Source organism: Myotis yumanensis, unplaced genomic scaffold, assembly GCF_028538775.1.
Source record: "Myotis yumanensis isolate MYYU_CA2020_CCGP unplaced genomic scaffold, mMyoYum1.0.hap1 SCAF_10, whole genome shotgun sequence".
NCBI classification, from domain to species: Eukaryota; Metazoa; Chordata; class Mammalia; order Chiroptera; family Vespertilionidae; genus Myotis; species Myotis yumanensis.
Window position 1 is genome coordinate 81,097,782 of NW_027223761.1, and position 14,392 is coordinate 81,112,173.

At 53.6% G+C, this 14,392-nt stretch overlaps 1 protein-coding gene across 3 annotated transcripts in view; it reads right to left on the bottom strand.

The window, feature by feature from the left end:
• The window catches only part of SIK3 (SIK family kinase 3), a 287,717-nt gene that overhangs the window by 5,078 nt on the left and 268,247 nt on the right, over nt 1–14,392 (bottom strand). For all 3 annotated transcript variants that reach the window (XM_070426105.1, XM_070426103.1, XM_070426104.1), the window contains 5 exons: nt 14,218–14,321; nt 12,699–13,038; nt 11,259–12,136; nt 1,488–1,651; nt 366–498 (listed from right to left, as the gene is read on the bottom strand). In XM_070426105.1, the coding sequence (XP_070282206.1) occupies nt 366–498; nt 1,488–1,651; nt 11,259–12,136; nt 12,699–13,038; nt 14,218–14,321 (1,619 nt within the window). The remainder of the gene's footprint in view (nt 1–365; nt 499–1,487; nt 1,652–11,258; nt 12,137–12,698; nt 13,039–14,217; nt 14,322–14,392) is intronic.

The window sequence follows — 14,392 nt, forward strand, 5'->3', positions numbered from 1 at the left end:
CGCAGCGGGCAGGGCAGCCCGTGAAGGCGAGTCAGGATTGACCGCAGGCCCGTCCACTCCAGGCCTCTCACCTGCTATGATGCCCCCTGGCTGCTTCCAAGGAAAGGCAGGCACGTTCCATCCACACACAGTGCCGCTACCAGAACCAGAGAAGCAGCTGTGGGAGGAGCGTCCTGACAGCATCGGAAAGGGGCTGTGGCACCTGCATGCAGCCAGGAGACTCGCTCCTCTATCCACTCGCGATTAGGAGTGGGCGTGGGGCGTGGGAAGGGTGTCGTGCCCAGAACCCTCTGGGTCCCAGGACTCCGTGCAGAAGAGGGGAGCAGTCACTGGGCAGACGGCACCACCCGTGCCAGGCTCCTTACCCTCATCCTCCCGGCCCGGGAGCTGCTGGCTCCCCGTGAGTGAGGCCTGGCTGAGGACGGCATCGGACATGCGGGCAGAACTCAGCGCTTTCCCAGCCACGAGGCTCATCCCGGGCAAGTCGTCCAGCTGCACCTGCAGGAGCGACAGCAAAAGGAGTAAGGACGCCACACACAGTGGCCCTCAGAGAGCCCCCCCTCCCACCAGCAGCACCCCAGACCCCGCCCTCTGAGCGCCATGGCGGGGAGGCTGCAGCAGCCACCCTGGGGAGGGGGTTGTGGGAGGGCAGGACCCCCACACTACATGGCTTCCCAAACCAGGTTTCGACCTATCACCATCACCACCACCACCGAGTCTGACTCAGGACAGTGCTGTCCAACAGCACGGAGGCAGATGTCCCGCTACGCTGTCCAACACCCACACCAGCCACAGTGCTACCAAGCACCCGAGGTCACTGCAGTGACGGAGGAACTACGGTGTAACTTCATTTTAATCACATCTGACCAGGCCTGGCTGCAGGGAAGTTGCTCTTGCACTACATGCTGCCATGCACTGCCTGGGAGAGCCCAGCCTCGCTGAGCCAAGGGTGCCGGGAGGAGCGAGTTCGTGGCTGCCAGCAAGCCAGCCAGGAGCCTTGGGGCTCATCTGCTGGGCTTGAGTTTAGACCAGCCGTGGGCAAACTACGGCCCGAGGGCCGGATCCGGCCCGTTTGAAATGAATAAAACTAAAAAAAAAAAAAAAGACCGTACCCTTTTATGTAATGATGTTTACTTTGAATTTATATTAGTTCACACAAACACTCCATCCATGCTTTTGTTCCGGCCCTCCGGTCCAGTTTAAGAACCCATTGTGGCCCTCGAGTCAAAAAGTTTGCCCACCCCTGGGTTAGACTGTGTGGGGAGAAGTTTAATAACCAAGACCAGGGAACAGAGGGCAGCTACTGGTTCCTCAGCAGGAAGTTGGAACGCAGATTCTGCTGGATTAAGGCCTGGCTGTTGGGGCGATTCAGAGACCAGCTTCCCTGGTGCAGAGGTGGCCTCTAGGAGGAAGCGAAGCGGGAGTGGGGGTGCGCCCATAGGACTAAGTTCTGCTTTCAAGTTGGCAGCAGTTGGGGACCAACATACATAGGCATCGTCGCTGTTCTGGATCGTGTGGTGTCTCTGCAGCGTCCGGGGCCTGTGGTGCTCGCCACCCGGGGGGCGTGCTGGGAACCCAAGCCCATTATGATCTGGCAGCTCCATGGCTGGTCCTGGAGAGCTTCCCTCCATGCAGCTCCCTCTGACAGACTCTGAGGAGACAGAGCCAACAGGTCAGCAGACCTCGCGTCCCTCCAGCACTGGGACGCCTGTCAAAACATCCTGCAGGGACCAGGTAGCGGGAGGCCCGCATGTGCACTGACTGCTCCCCTGGCCGCTGGGCCTGGCGCGGGAAGGAGCCGGACCAGCCCTCCCACCCGAGTCCCGCGGCCAGCACGGGCCTCCTTACGGAGGAGACAACCCCACATGCTGGTGTTTGGTCACACCGAACCTTGACTTCGTCTTCATTTTTGTTGACAGTGCTGCTCTCAAACCTACATGCACATGAGAGCATTCCTGGAGCCTCGGACCCTCTATGGGGAGCAGGGCCATTCTGTGGGCGCCGTCTCCCCTTCACTTCGCTGACTCCCGCTCAGTGCACACCCCGTCCTCTCCTCTGCCTCTCAAACTGCTGCTCCCAACCCTTCGATCGCTCCTCTATTCTTTCCACTCCTACCCGTGACCCACACGTACTCTGCAATACCATCTGTTTTCACGGCTTCACTGGCACTGCCTCTGTGCTAAGAACCACTGGTGCCCCTCCAGGCGCCAGAGCCACAGCTCCAACTACTTACTGGACATCCAGCAAACACCGCACCCTTCAGTGTCTCATCCCCACAACCAGCTCCCCTTTCAGAGACCTGTGTTCTGTGCCCGTTCTCCTGACCGGGGTGTGAGCTCCATGCTTCCTCACTCCTGGTTCCACGGCGGCATAAGGATAAAGGACCTACCTCTGCAGCGTTGGCCAGGGCAGCCCCTTTCTTTCCAATCACACTGCTTCCTTCGAAGCCCTCTTGCCTGTGTTTCTACCACAGCCTCTTAGCCACCCTCTGCCACGAGCCTACATAGACGACTTTCTCAAGGGCAGCCCGAACACCTCATTTTCACGCCTTCCAGCCCATCTTCCAGCGAGCACACTACCCTCCCTGTCACTCTAAGTCTAGTCACACGGGACCACCTAACACTTCCCACCGTTCACAGCTCCACGCGTTTGCTCCCGCTGCTCCTCCCCCTGGAATGCTGGGTTCTTCCACTTCCCTCCCTGCCATCCAGGTCAACTCACCCTCCCATCTCATCTGTCTCAGATGTTAGCATCTCTGTGAAATCTCCCCCTTCAAACAGAAGTTGGTCCTTTCTTCCTTCAAGTGTCAGAAGACTCTACTAAACTCTGAGTACTCTAACGTAAGTCCTGGCACCAGGTTCAGCTGTGACTTGTCTCCATCAGTCACTAGGACCGTGAGTTTTCTGAGGACAAGAACTGTATCTTATGCCTGCCTGGGAGCCTCCTGGGCCCAGACCTGTTCTCACCCAGTAGGTATTTAGTAATTTCCTCCTTGGCTGGCTCTCTTAACCCGGGTTACGGTCCTGTCAGGGTCATAATCCCGGTGAACTGGGATTTGGAAAGGAAGAGGAGGCATATTCCTTCGTGACCAGGGAAGCTCTCATCCGTCACCTCTGTCCCCACACAGACAAACACAGACAAACTCCAGGGAAGGTGACAGACCCTCCTGGTGGCACTTTTGGCTCCATCCTTAAGGGTCCGGCGCTTGAGCAGGTTTTGCTCGCTTGGTTGTTTTCTTTGGGTTAAAGCTCTTTGGCATGTAGCTCCTGATGAACTGTACCCTGGCAAGACCAGGTTTTAAAAAGTTTTACATAGGAAACAGCCCTAATGCTGTCTGTACCATTCCAATAGCTACTCAAATACTGAAAGTGAAGCGTCCTGTTAAGTGCTGGGTGAAGGGCCAGGTCTCTACTGGAATGGTCTCCTATAGTGATCAAGGTCAGGCCTGGGCTTAGGGGCTCAGGCAGAATGGGGAGGGAGGGGAACTAACTGGCATGCACGTGGATGCTAACGCAAAAGATTCTGGACACAAACAAGGAGGGCGAGCTTCTCAGTTACCAAAGGCGAAAAAAAGTGAGAAACCTCCTGAAAGTTCTGTGAGCAAAGAGGTCAGAGGAATAGCCAGACGTCAGCTCTTTCACTACTGAATGCTAAAAGCCAGCAGAGGGGGGAAGATAGAGAGCCTACACCAGGACGCGCTCCCCATCCTCCCACCGCCCAGTTCCTCAGGGGCACAGCTCACGTGCTGGCCCCAGGAAGTGGCAGGAAGTGGCGCAGCGATGGCTTGTGGAGCGAGGAACTGGCTCTCTGGTCTGCCCTGCCAAGAGGCTACACAGACAGCTGCTTCTTAACTTCTCAAGGTATTTTCTTTTTTTGGTTAAACCTCATTTGTTTCATTGGTTTTTAGAGAGAGTGTGTGTGTGGGGGAAGTAGGAAGACAGGGAGAGAGAGGGAGGGGTGGGGGAGAGAAACATTGATGTGTGACACATCCATCAATTGCCTCCTGCATGCACCCCTATTAGGGCCGGGGATCGAACCTACAACCCAGGTACATGCCCTTGACCAGGAATTGAAGCCACGACCCTTTGGTTCTCAGCCCAACTCCCTAACCACTGAGCACACCGGCCAGAGATCAGAATATTTTCTGATGCCTGCACTCTCGTCTTTGGTCGCTAGCACCATCCATTCAGTCCCTCGGGGTTCTTTTTCATAGAATTGAATGCAAATCTCATCCGTGGCACCTCTGTCCCCACACAGACAAACACAGAGCTCTCCCTTAAAGATCTCTGAAGGGTCCTTGTCACACACGAGATGTGTAAGCCCTGCTTCTTGATACTCAGCGCCGCCTCCCCCCCGCACTCCGCCCGCTTCCAAAGGCCTCAGTGTTTGTCTGTCTGATGTGTGTGCTAAGTCTCCCCTCTCTCCCCTCCCTTCTTTTGAATTTATTTTTATTCCTGAAAATGAGGTTCCTACAAACCCAAGCATGCACCCTCCTTTGGCCCTGCCTTTGGAAGATCGCATGGACCCTTACCTCCTCGTCTGCTGTCTTCCTAGCCTTCAGGTCCGGTGCCAACATACCCGAGTGCCACCGAGACAGAGCTAGTGCTTGACGAAGCAGGCGACAAGCCCTCTGGACTCCCCAGCCCAGAGCTCATGAGCACAAGCTCTGGGGTAGGAAGCCTCGGCTAGAGCCCTGCCTTCACTGGGTCCTGAGGTGTGGGCCTCAGCTCCCCAGGCATGTAAGTGCAGAGCTGTGAAGACCGCGTTACTCACACTCATTTCAGGGACCTTATTTCGGAGGGGAAAGGGCTTATTGCGCCAGTTGACAAAAACAAAGAAACTGATTTATCACAGAAACCTACTTCTACAATTACGGAGACAATTTCCCTATGTAGAAGTGAACAAATGAATTACTGAAGCTTTAATTTCCAGAGAAGGGGCTTCTGGTTTAGCAGAGACAAATAGAAGTTAAAAACTAGATGACACCGGAGTTGGGTAACAAACCAGGGTGTTGTCCACTCAAATTTCAATCTAACCCATGGGTCGAAGGTCCGGAAGGCCTAGCATCTACTGCTTGGCAGGGCTGCTTATAGAGGGTGTAGAATAGGAGGCGGGGAGGCAAGAAGGAGAGATTAGGCTAGGGCAGTGGTTCTCAACCTTTCTAATGCCGCGACCCTTTAACACAGTTCCTTATGTTGTGGTGACCCCCAACCATAAAATTATTTTCGTTGCTACTTCATAACTGTAATGTTGCTACTGTTATGAATCGTAATGTAAATATCTGATATGCAGGATGTATTTAGGCGACCCCAGTGAAAGGGTCATTCGACTCCCAAAGGGGTCGTGACCCACAGGTTGAGAACCGCTGGTCTAGGAGGAGACCTACTAAGCAGCTGGGGGTGGGGCAAGGCGCACACAGAGTGACCCACTGACCAAGAGGCACGAGATTCAGGCTCAAAGCGTTGGCATCCTTTATGCCAACTCAGCACCGAGAGAAGCTGTCAAGCTCACCAAAGGCTCTACAGATACTGGGGCAAGAGAACGTCTGGGAGCAGCATTCTCGGGTGCTGACCCAATGAAGCTGCGAGTACAGGGAGGCACGCGCACCTGGTTACGCAAGGAGAAAGCACACAGGAACGCAGTGCACACGCCCCGCTGGGGGCTCCCGAGGCTTGCACAAGGCTTCTGACCCTTCAATGTTGACTTGTCCTGAGTCACTCACTGTTGCAGGAAAGGGGAGGGATGCATGCGTGCATGCTCTTAAAGGTTCTGAGGTGCATTTAGAACGTGCCCTTTCCCCCGAGGGGCCGGGCCCCGACACTGCACGGCTGGCTGGGCAGAAGGGGAAGTGGTTTTCTCTGCAAGTTCAAGTTGGTAAGCGCACTGTGTGAACTGCTGTATTGTTTATTTATTTGCAAAGGAAAGAAAAAATCAAGTATAGAAGATAAGCCTACATTCTATTTCTAGATGGCAGTTAGGGAGACTACAGGCAGCATGGGGCATTCAAACCAGCCTTCCGCTCGCTGCCTGCTCGGTGCCCCACAGCGCCTAGCTTCACACTGACTGGCAGCAAGCAGACACGAAGGAAACAGGTGCCCACAGACACTGATAGGAGGGCATTTAATTCTCAACTACCCAGGGATCCCTGTTCACCTACACTTCAGACTTGTTTTAGAAAGATCACCCTCGATCTGCTTTATGATAATCCCAGTCATGCTTTGCTTAACAACAGGAATACGTTCTGAGAAGCCTGTCGGTAGGTGATTTTTGTCGTGGGAATATCGAGTGCACTTACAGCAACCTAGATCGTACAGCCTCCTCTGCACCTGGGCTGTCTGGTTCAGCCTGCTGCTCCGAGGCTGCAACCTGCCCACGTTACTTGCTGAATTTGCAATGCACTGTGCTACGACATATGACAGCGATGACCTGACTGGGCAATAGGGCCTTCTTGGCTCCACTATAATCTACTGGGACCACCATCAGGTAACTAGTCCGCCGCTGACCGAAACGCAGTCAGGTGGCACAGGACCGACTGCACCTCTGACAGCTCGCTTGGTGGCACTTCATGGTGAAGCTGTTTAGGAGCTGTCTACCCTCCCCCACCCCCACCCCCGCCAGGTTTAAGCTCCCGGAGGGCAGGCTCTTCAGCTTTGCACCCCTGCATCCCACGCAGCCCAGTCATTCCAGTCTTGCTGCATTTCTCTGCATGGGAACAACAGATGAGGTGCTTGGGGACGAGCGTGTAACTATGCAGAGGTTGAGGTATCAGTAAAGGAAACAGCAAGCATCTCCCCTGTGCAAAGCGTGAACAGGTCAAGTGTGAGCTTCCCTCCTGGCCTGCAGGTGGTGGAGGGGAGGTCAGCACCCTTCCCTGACAGAAGTGACAGCAGAGTGTCTGCCAGTTCTTGGTGATGTGAAACAGCTCTCACGTTTTTAAAAGGATGGAAGGAATCATGTCAGGCTGAAGCAGGGAGATTGTGGAGCCTCAGCAGTCCTGTTGCCAAAGAAACCAGAGCAGGTATCCCAGGTGGTTGTGAAGAGAAATGAGCAGCTGAGGTGGAAGCCCAGAGCAGAGCAGCTACAAACACAATCCCAGGCTCCTTCTCTGGGGATGTTTAGCTGAGCATCCCTAACTACACAGGTGAAGGCTGGGAGGAGAGGTCTGTCCTCAGAGTGAGCCCGTGCTGTTCACAGCAAGAACAATGGGGACTTCCGGGATCAGCGGGTGTTTTTAAACACACGACAGGCATCTCCTGAGGGGTGTTAACTCCGAAGCAGACCAGGCTTCCTTGGACCATGAGCTTCTCTAGTGCATTCCTTGCTATGCTGAATTCCAATGCACACAGCAATGACCTGTGGCTTTATTCGTTAGAGATCATTGTATATGTGGTTCCAAAAGTCACAAACCAGGAGCAGATGTCAGAAAAAGGTGACTAGAATTCAAGCAGAAAAAGGCATAGTCTGTGGCTGCATTAAAAAGTAAGTGGGTAGAAAGAAGGAAGAAAACCCCTATAATCCACGGGCAGGAGCTAAGGCTGCAGCTTCTAGAAAAGCTCACACCAAAGATCAGGAAAAAATATGAGCAAAAGAGGGCTTGGGGCGGTGGGGGGGGGGGGGGGGGTAGAGGGGGTGGGAGGGGGAGATTCCTGCAGAGCTGCCCATGAGGCACCGAGGACAGGGGCGTGCTGAGCTGAAACCTGCCGGAATGCGCTCACTGCTGGTCTCTCCTCTCTCCCAGAAACAGGAGAGGGGTTTGTGGGGGATATTGGTGGAGATGGGGGTAGATGGGAGAAGGTAGGGAGGAGGCGGCAGGAGAGGTAATGAGAGTGACTCAGCAGGGAAAGAAGGTGGAGAGATCCGTCGCAAGAATTACAAGCCTGGATCTCAGGCCTGAGATTCGGAAGGAGGGGTGACTGATGGCAGCGGATTTAAACTGGCAGGAGAACCGAGCACGACGCCACTCCCTCCTGGCACACTGTGGCTGGGTCTGGACCCTGCTCTGGATTTTAGGAAGCTTCTGCCCTAGTTTTGCCAGCTCCCTCATGTGCACTGCACTTCAAGACACCCCGCACCACTCTCACCCACTGGTCTTTCCTCATGCTTCTCCCCCAAACCCATGGCAAAGCCATCTTCACCCATCACACCCAATTCAGACGCCGCTTCCTTACTACCGGCTGAGCACTAGTTCCTCTGGCTGGGAACTACTCTGCCCCGCCCCGTACTCCCACACCTGCACCTGGTACCAACACAGGCAAGCCCAAGAAAGGGGTTCCTCTGATGGTCATGGGGCACAGGTGAACCCAAGCCCTCCAGCCTTTCTGTACGGAGGAGTCAGACCAGAGGGAAAATGAAGAAAATTAGAATTTTTGAACAAAAAAATCTCAAAAGGTGTTTAATACGTGGCAATCTAGGGTGGGGGAGTGGGCGTGCACATGTTAGCTCCAGCTTTGCTCTTCCCCGGGCCCTGCCAGGAGGCACCTGCTACCGTGAGCCGATGGTGCCTGGTTCAGATGCCACCTACTAGTTGTTGACCTTGGGGGCAAAGTACTTAATCTGTGCCTCAGTTGTCTCATTGATACAATGGGGATGATGAGAGTTATTACCATATTAGAGGCCCGGAGCACAAAAATTTGTGCACTCAGGGGGGCCCCTCAGCCTGGCCTATGGCCTCTTGCAGTCTGGGACCCCTCAGAGGATGTCCACCTGCTGGCTTAAGCCCGCTCCCTGAGGGATCGGGCCCAAGCTGGCAGTCAGATATCCCTCTGGCAGCCCGGTAGCCCTCAGGGGATGTCCACTTGCCAACAGGGAGCAGACCTAAGCTGCAGTCAGACATCTTTAGTGCTGCTGAGGAGGCAGGAGAGGCTCCCACCACTACCGCTGTGCTGGCAGCCATCAGCCTGGCTTGTGGCTGAGCAGAGCTCCCCCTGTGGGAGTGCACTGACCACCAGGGGGCAGTTCCTGCATTGAGGATCTGCCCCCTGGTGGTCAGTGTGTGTCATAGTGACCAGTCATTCCCAGTTGTTCTGCTGTTAGGGTCAGTTTGCATATTACCCTTTTATTATATAGAATAGAGGCCTGGTGCATGGGTGGGGGCTGGCTGGTTTGCTCTGAAGGGTGTCCCAGATCAGGGTGGGGGTCCTGCTGGGGTGTCTGGCCAGCCTGGGTGAGGGGCTGATGGCTGTTTTCAGGCTGCCCAAACCCCCTTCAGGGTGGGGGTCCCTACTGGGGTGCCTGGCCAGCCTGGGTGAGGGGCTAATGGCTGTTTTCAGATTGACCAAGCCCCCTGGCGACCGAAGCTCCCAGCCTTTCCTTTTTTTTTTTTTTTTTATTCGCTCCAGCTCCATGGCCATGGTGACTGGAAGCAGGTACCTGGGGTTTATTTACCTTCTATAATTGAAACTTTGTTGCCCTAAGAGGAGGCAGCAGCCGACCCGGGAAGCTTGGCTTCCTCCATCGCCAGGGGCAACCCACTACTGCTCACTCCAGCTCTGTGGCCACGACTGGCTGAAAGCAGGTATCTGGGGTTTATTTATCTTCTATAATTGAAACTTTGTTGCTTTGAGTGGAGCTCAGAGCCGGCCGGGAAGCTTGGCTTCCTCCATCATTGGGGCAACCAAGCCTCCTGCTTGCTCCAGCTCTGTGGCTGCTGGTCGCCATCTTGGTTGGGTTAATTTGCATATAGTCACTCTGATTGGCTGGTGGGCGTGGCTTAAGGCACAGCGAAGGTGTGGTCAATTTGCATGTTTGTCTATTATTAGGTATATAGGGTTGTTGGGAGGATTAAATTCATTTATATGTGAGTAGCTGCTGGTGCCTGGCACACAGAAAACCCTATAGAAAAGCTTGTTTACACTCACACAGGAAGCTTTTCCGCAGCACCCTCATACCACCTCCCTGCCCGAACACTCCCAGGGACAGGAAGCTCCGGACTGCTGAGGCGAGAATGTTCTTATACAGTCTTCCAGGGAGTTAACATTTGCTGCGACTTCTCTTTCGATCTTGGTTCTGCCCCATAATATGAACCCACAAAAATCAAATCCCTTCTTCCGCCTGATAGTATGATCACTCTCCTTAGCTTATTTCCCCCAATACTGAACACCCCCAGGTGTGTCAGCCATTCCACATACGGCCTGGCCTGGCCTGAAACCCTGCACCACCTCCACACAGCAGCCACCCGGCCGGGGTGCCTCTTGGCGGGATGGCATCAGACTATTCAGAGGCCCCGGATTTACCTGGGGTTTTACGCAACCACGTGTCCCTCCCTATTGGTGCCTATGAGCCAACCTGAGGCACCAAGCTTTTCCACACACAATGTAGAGCCAGGTCTTCCCCCTGCCATGTGCCATGGGACCTAATGCTCCTATGAGCTGAGTTTTGTGTGCTGACTTTAGAAGACAGAACTGGAGATGCAGGCAGCTCCAAGAAGGGAAGGATATAGGAAATGCTTGGTTTCAGAATTGTATATTTTATGGGCAAACTCATTTTTCATGATCTGTGATGATAGAATGGATATTGGTCCAGATTTTGTTTAGGATATTAAGATGCTAATGGAATAACATTTTCTGAGCATAACCTATTGATGGTAATATTAATCTTCCTCAGAATAAAAATGAATGCACGCATTCATTATATAATGAGACAAAATGAGATGACATGGCCCCTTAAGATGCTGTAAAAGCCTGCATTTATTAATGAAATGATCAGAGTTATAATGCCTCCCCCCCACACACACACATGCACACGCACGCACGCACATATATGCATGTTTTAATACTTCCCAAATACCGCTCCTTCTGCCGCTTTCTCACAGGGGAGGAGAATAACCACGTGAGGGTGTAAGGGACAAGGTCATGGTTTCGTGGCAGAGGCAAGTCCAGAACCGAGGTGCTTTGACTCCTGGTCCAATGCTATTTATACTGAATCCTATTTCTTACCCCTGGCTGACTTTTTCTATTGCAGAAGTTAAAGTTGGCTAGTTGGAAGAAAGTCAAGAAATTCTAAAAGCTAAAAAACATGGTATGAATATGGAAAATAGACAATACATCTCACTGACTATACTACCACTGTCTTATTTTGAAAATGACTCCTTACCCACCAATACCCACTTCCTACATGCTTCTCCCTCAAAAGGTCCTGAAGGTCTTCTCAGGAATTCTTTTTCTCTTAGGAACAGAGTACTAGCTGGAAAAAGATAACATTACTAAGTTAATTGAATGGGGCAGATTAGCCCAGAACTTTTACTTTGAAGGGACTCTTACCTCGGCTGGTCACCTTATTTCTACTGAATGCAGCAGTTGGCTGATGTCGGAATGGATGTATCCCCAATTCCTGTGCGTGGCTCACAGTTCCTAGTAAAGACTCAGGGTCCCCAGGTCCACCAGTACTCAAGAGGAGAGAGCTGTCGTGGCAACCTTTGGTCAATGCACTTGAACTCTGCCTGTCTGGAAAGATGTCCTTGGCTGCCATGCAGGAGCACTCCTCCTCCATGCTCTCGGGATGCGGGAGTGCCGGCTGCTGAGCGTAGCCCTGGGGAGGGCTGTTTGAGGAAACCTGGGAGATACATTCTTGAGCTCTGATCTGCAGAAGATGCTGGGGGCTGGTGTGGCGGTGGTGATACGAGTCAGCATTTTGATATGGTAAAGCCTGGTGCTCTGTCATACTCTGTCCTGCAAGATTGGGAGCCAGACTCCCAGCATCCCCCTGGTTCATATGCCTAAACAGTTCTTGATACTCCTGCTGCTGCTGCTGTCGCTGCTGCTGCTGCCTCTTAATGAGCTGTGCAAACTCTGCTGGGGGCAGCCGAATGTCCGAGTGGCCTGCGAGCGAATGTCGGGGGGAGAGCAATCCTTGGAGGATGTGGGGTACCTGCTGGTGTCTCGTGTAGTCTGGCGGCGTGGGGGACAGCAGGGCCTGCTGTAGTGCTGACGTGGGATAGGGAGGTGGCTGCTGATGTGCACTGGGAGGGAAGGTGGGGAATTGGTCAAGTGGAGGGACTTTCAGGGCGTGGGCTGGAGGGAACCCCACTCCTGCTGAAGGGCTGTAGCTGCTGGGGGAACCCCGGGACTGGTCCGAAAACAGATGAGGGTGTAAATGCGCCTGGTCGTAGTTAGCAGGGGAGAACCGATTCACGTTCAAGCTGCAGACACAAAAGCAAGTGAGTACCAGGCATCCACGTAACAAGAGCACTCTACTCCCCAGAGAACGGAAAACGGCGCCTGTCAGGAGTGAGTGCATGGACAGGGAACTGCGGAGTGACAGGGAAGGGGGTGCAGCACCACCCTACATCACTCACCCAGTGGCGCCCGGACTTGGGGCAGTGTGTGTGTGACAGCCCAGCTCTAGGCTGAAGGGAGCAACTATCTTACATCACCGGAGCTCCTAAGAAGCGCCAATCTTTCAGAATATGAGAGAGGGAGAGGGAAGGAACCCTCAGAGAACAGACAAGGGAAACAGGCACTTTTATCTAATAGGCCATTTTTTTCCTGGCAGACAACAGTAAGATAGCTTTGTCATTTTCCTCCACTGTCTCATTAGCATTTTGAGCCCCTATTTGGTCAATAAATAGGTTTCAAGTTCACCCCAAAACCACCGCCCTGATTTAGAGGGAGTGGAAGGAGCACGACCAGCAGACTCCTCCCTGCTCCCTCCCCCCTCCTGGGTCACCTGGATGGCTCACTGGGTGACCTAGGTAGCCTTACCTGTGGGCTTCTGCGCTGTCAGCACTCAGCTGCTTGGACAAGGGCCGATGCCCGTAGCTGAAGGTGGCCAGCAGGTTGGCACGGTGCTGCATCTGGATTTGACTGGCACTGGGGCTGATGGAGGTGCCCCGCCCCACGGAGCCTGCAGCTGCCCCCGGCATGTTGCTGAGCACACCGCCAGGCTCCTGCACTTGGATGGTCACCTGCTGTGGCTGGGTGGGCTGCTGCATGCCCAGGCAGGTGAGCGCCATGCTGGGAGGAGGAGAGCCGTTCTCAGGCTGCTGTGGGAAGACTGCACTGCGGGAGGGTAAGCCCTGGAACTGGGAGGGAGATGCAGTACCTAGAGAGAGAGGAGCCTCAGTGACCAAACGCCCAGGTGGCCTGCTGGCTGCAGATGACTGAATGCCACCCACAGCTCTGCTCCTCAGACTTCGCTGTGCATGAGGCTCATCTGTTCAGACTCCTGGGCCCCACCCACGGCAACCTGATTCAGCAGGTCAGGGAGGGGGCCCATGGCTCTGTATTTTTAATAAGTTGCCCTGAAACTTGGTCCATCACCCGGCCAGTGTGGTTCAGTGGTTAAGTGTTGACTTATGAACCAGGAGGTCAGGGTTTGATTCCTGGTCAGGGCACATGCCTGGGTTGCAGGCTCGATCCCCAGTGTGGGGTGTACAGGAGGCAGCCAATCGATGATTCTCTCTCATCACTGATGTTTGTATCTCTCTCTCTCTCAATTCCTCTACCTTCCTCTCTGAAATCAATAAAAACATTAAAAAAAAAAGACAGTTGGTTCATGGATTGTTCTTTGGGTAGCTCTGTTTAGAGCAGTGTTTCTCACATTCTAATGTGCACACCAATGGCCCAGGGGTCTTGCTAAAGTGCAGATGCTGGTCTAGCAGCTCTGGGATGGGGCCCAGGATTCTGCCTTTTCTGCCGATGCAGCTGGTCAGGGAACCCTGCTCTGAGTAGGAAGAACAGAGTTCAGACTCTTCAGGGGACCCAGCCTGTGTGGCGCTACTGAAGAGATCGCCAGTTTGGAATATTAACTCCTCACAGTGCTCATCTCCAAAGATCCTCTCGTTGGGGTGCACTCGTGTTCACCTGCATCGAAACACCCACGAGAGGGTCCCCATGTACGAGGAGAAACCAACAGGCCCGGCAACAAGGAAGGCTCTGGCAGCAGCTTTTTAGTTGGTAGAGTTGGAGGGTGTTTTATTAAAAATACGAATAGTTAATCCTTACCGAGAGCTATGTAGTGCCAGGCTGTTCCAAGTGCATATGTTTGTTCATTAAATACTAATAGTAATTCTATTTTCCATTTGAGAAAGCAGAGGCAAGCTGAAATTAAGTGACTTGACTCAGGTGTCACCACTAAGGATTCAAACCAAGGCAGGCTGGCTCCAGAGCCCACACCTTAAATGCTGCTATTCTGCCATTCCAGTCAACAGCGCGTGGCATTCACACCGGGATCCATTTGCTACACGTGGCTCACCGGCTCAGGCCGGCTGCCAGCACTCACCATGGGGCTGGCCCACACTCATCGGGGGAGGGCTGCTACTGGGCTGTCTGAAGAGGTGGTTGTTGGGGTGGTTGGGGGGTGGGCTTGAAGGCTGAATCCTTAACCTTAAAAAAACACACAAAACCAGGTAAATAAATCCCTGAGGTGCCACCAGAACCTTGAAGTAAGCTTCAGT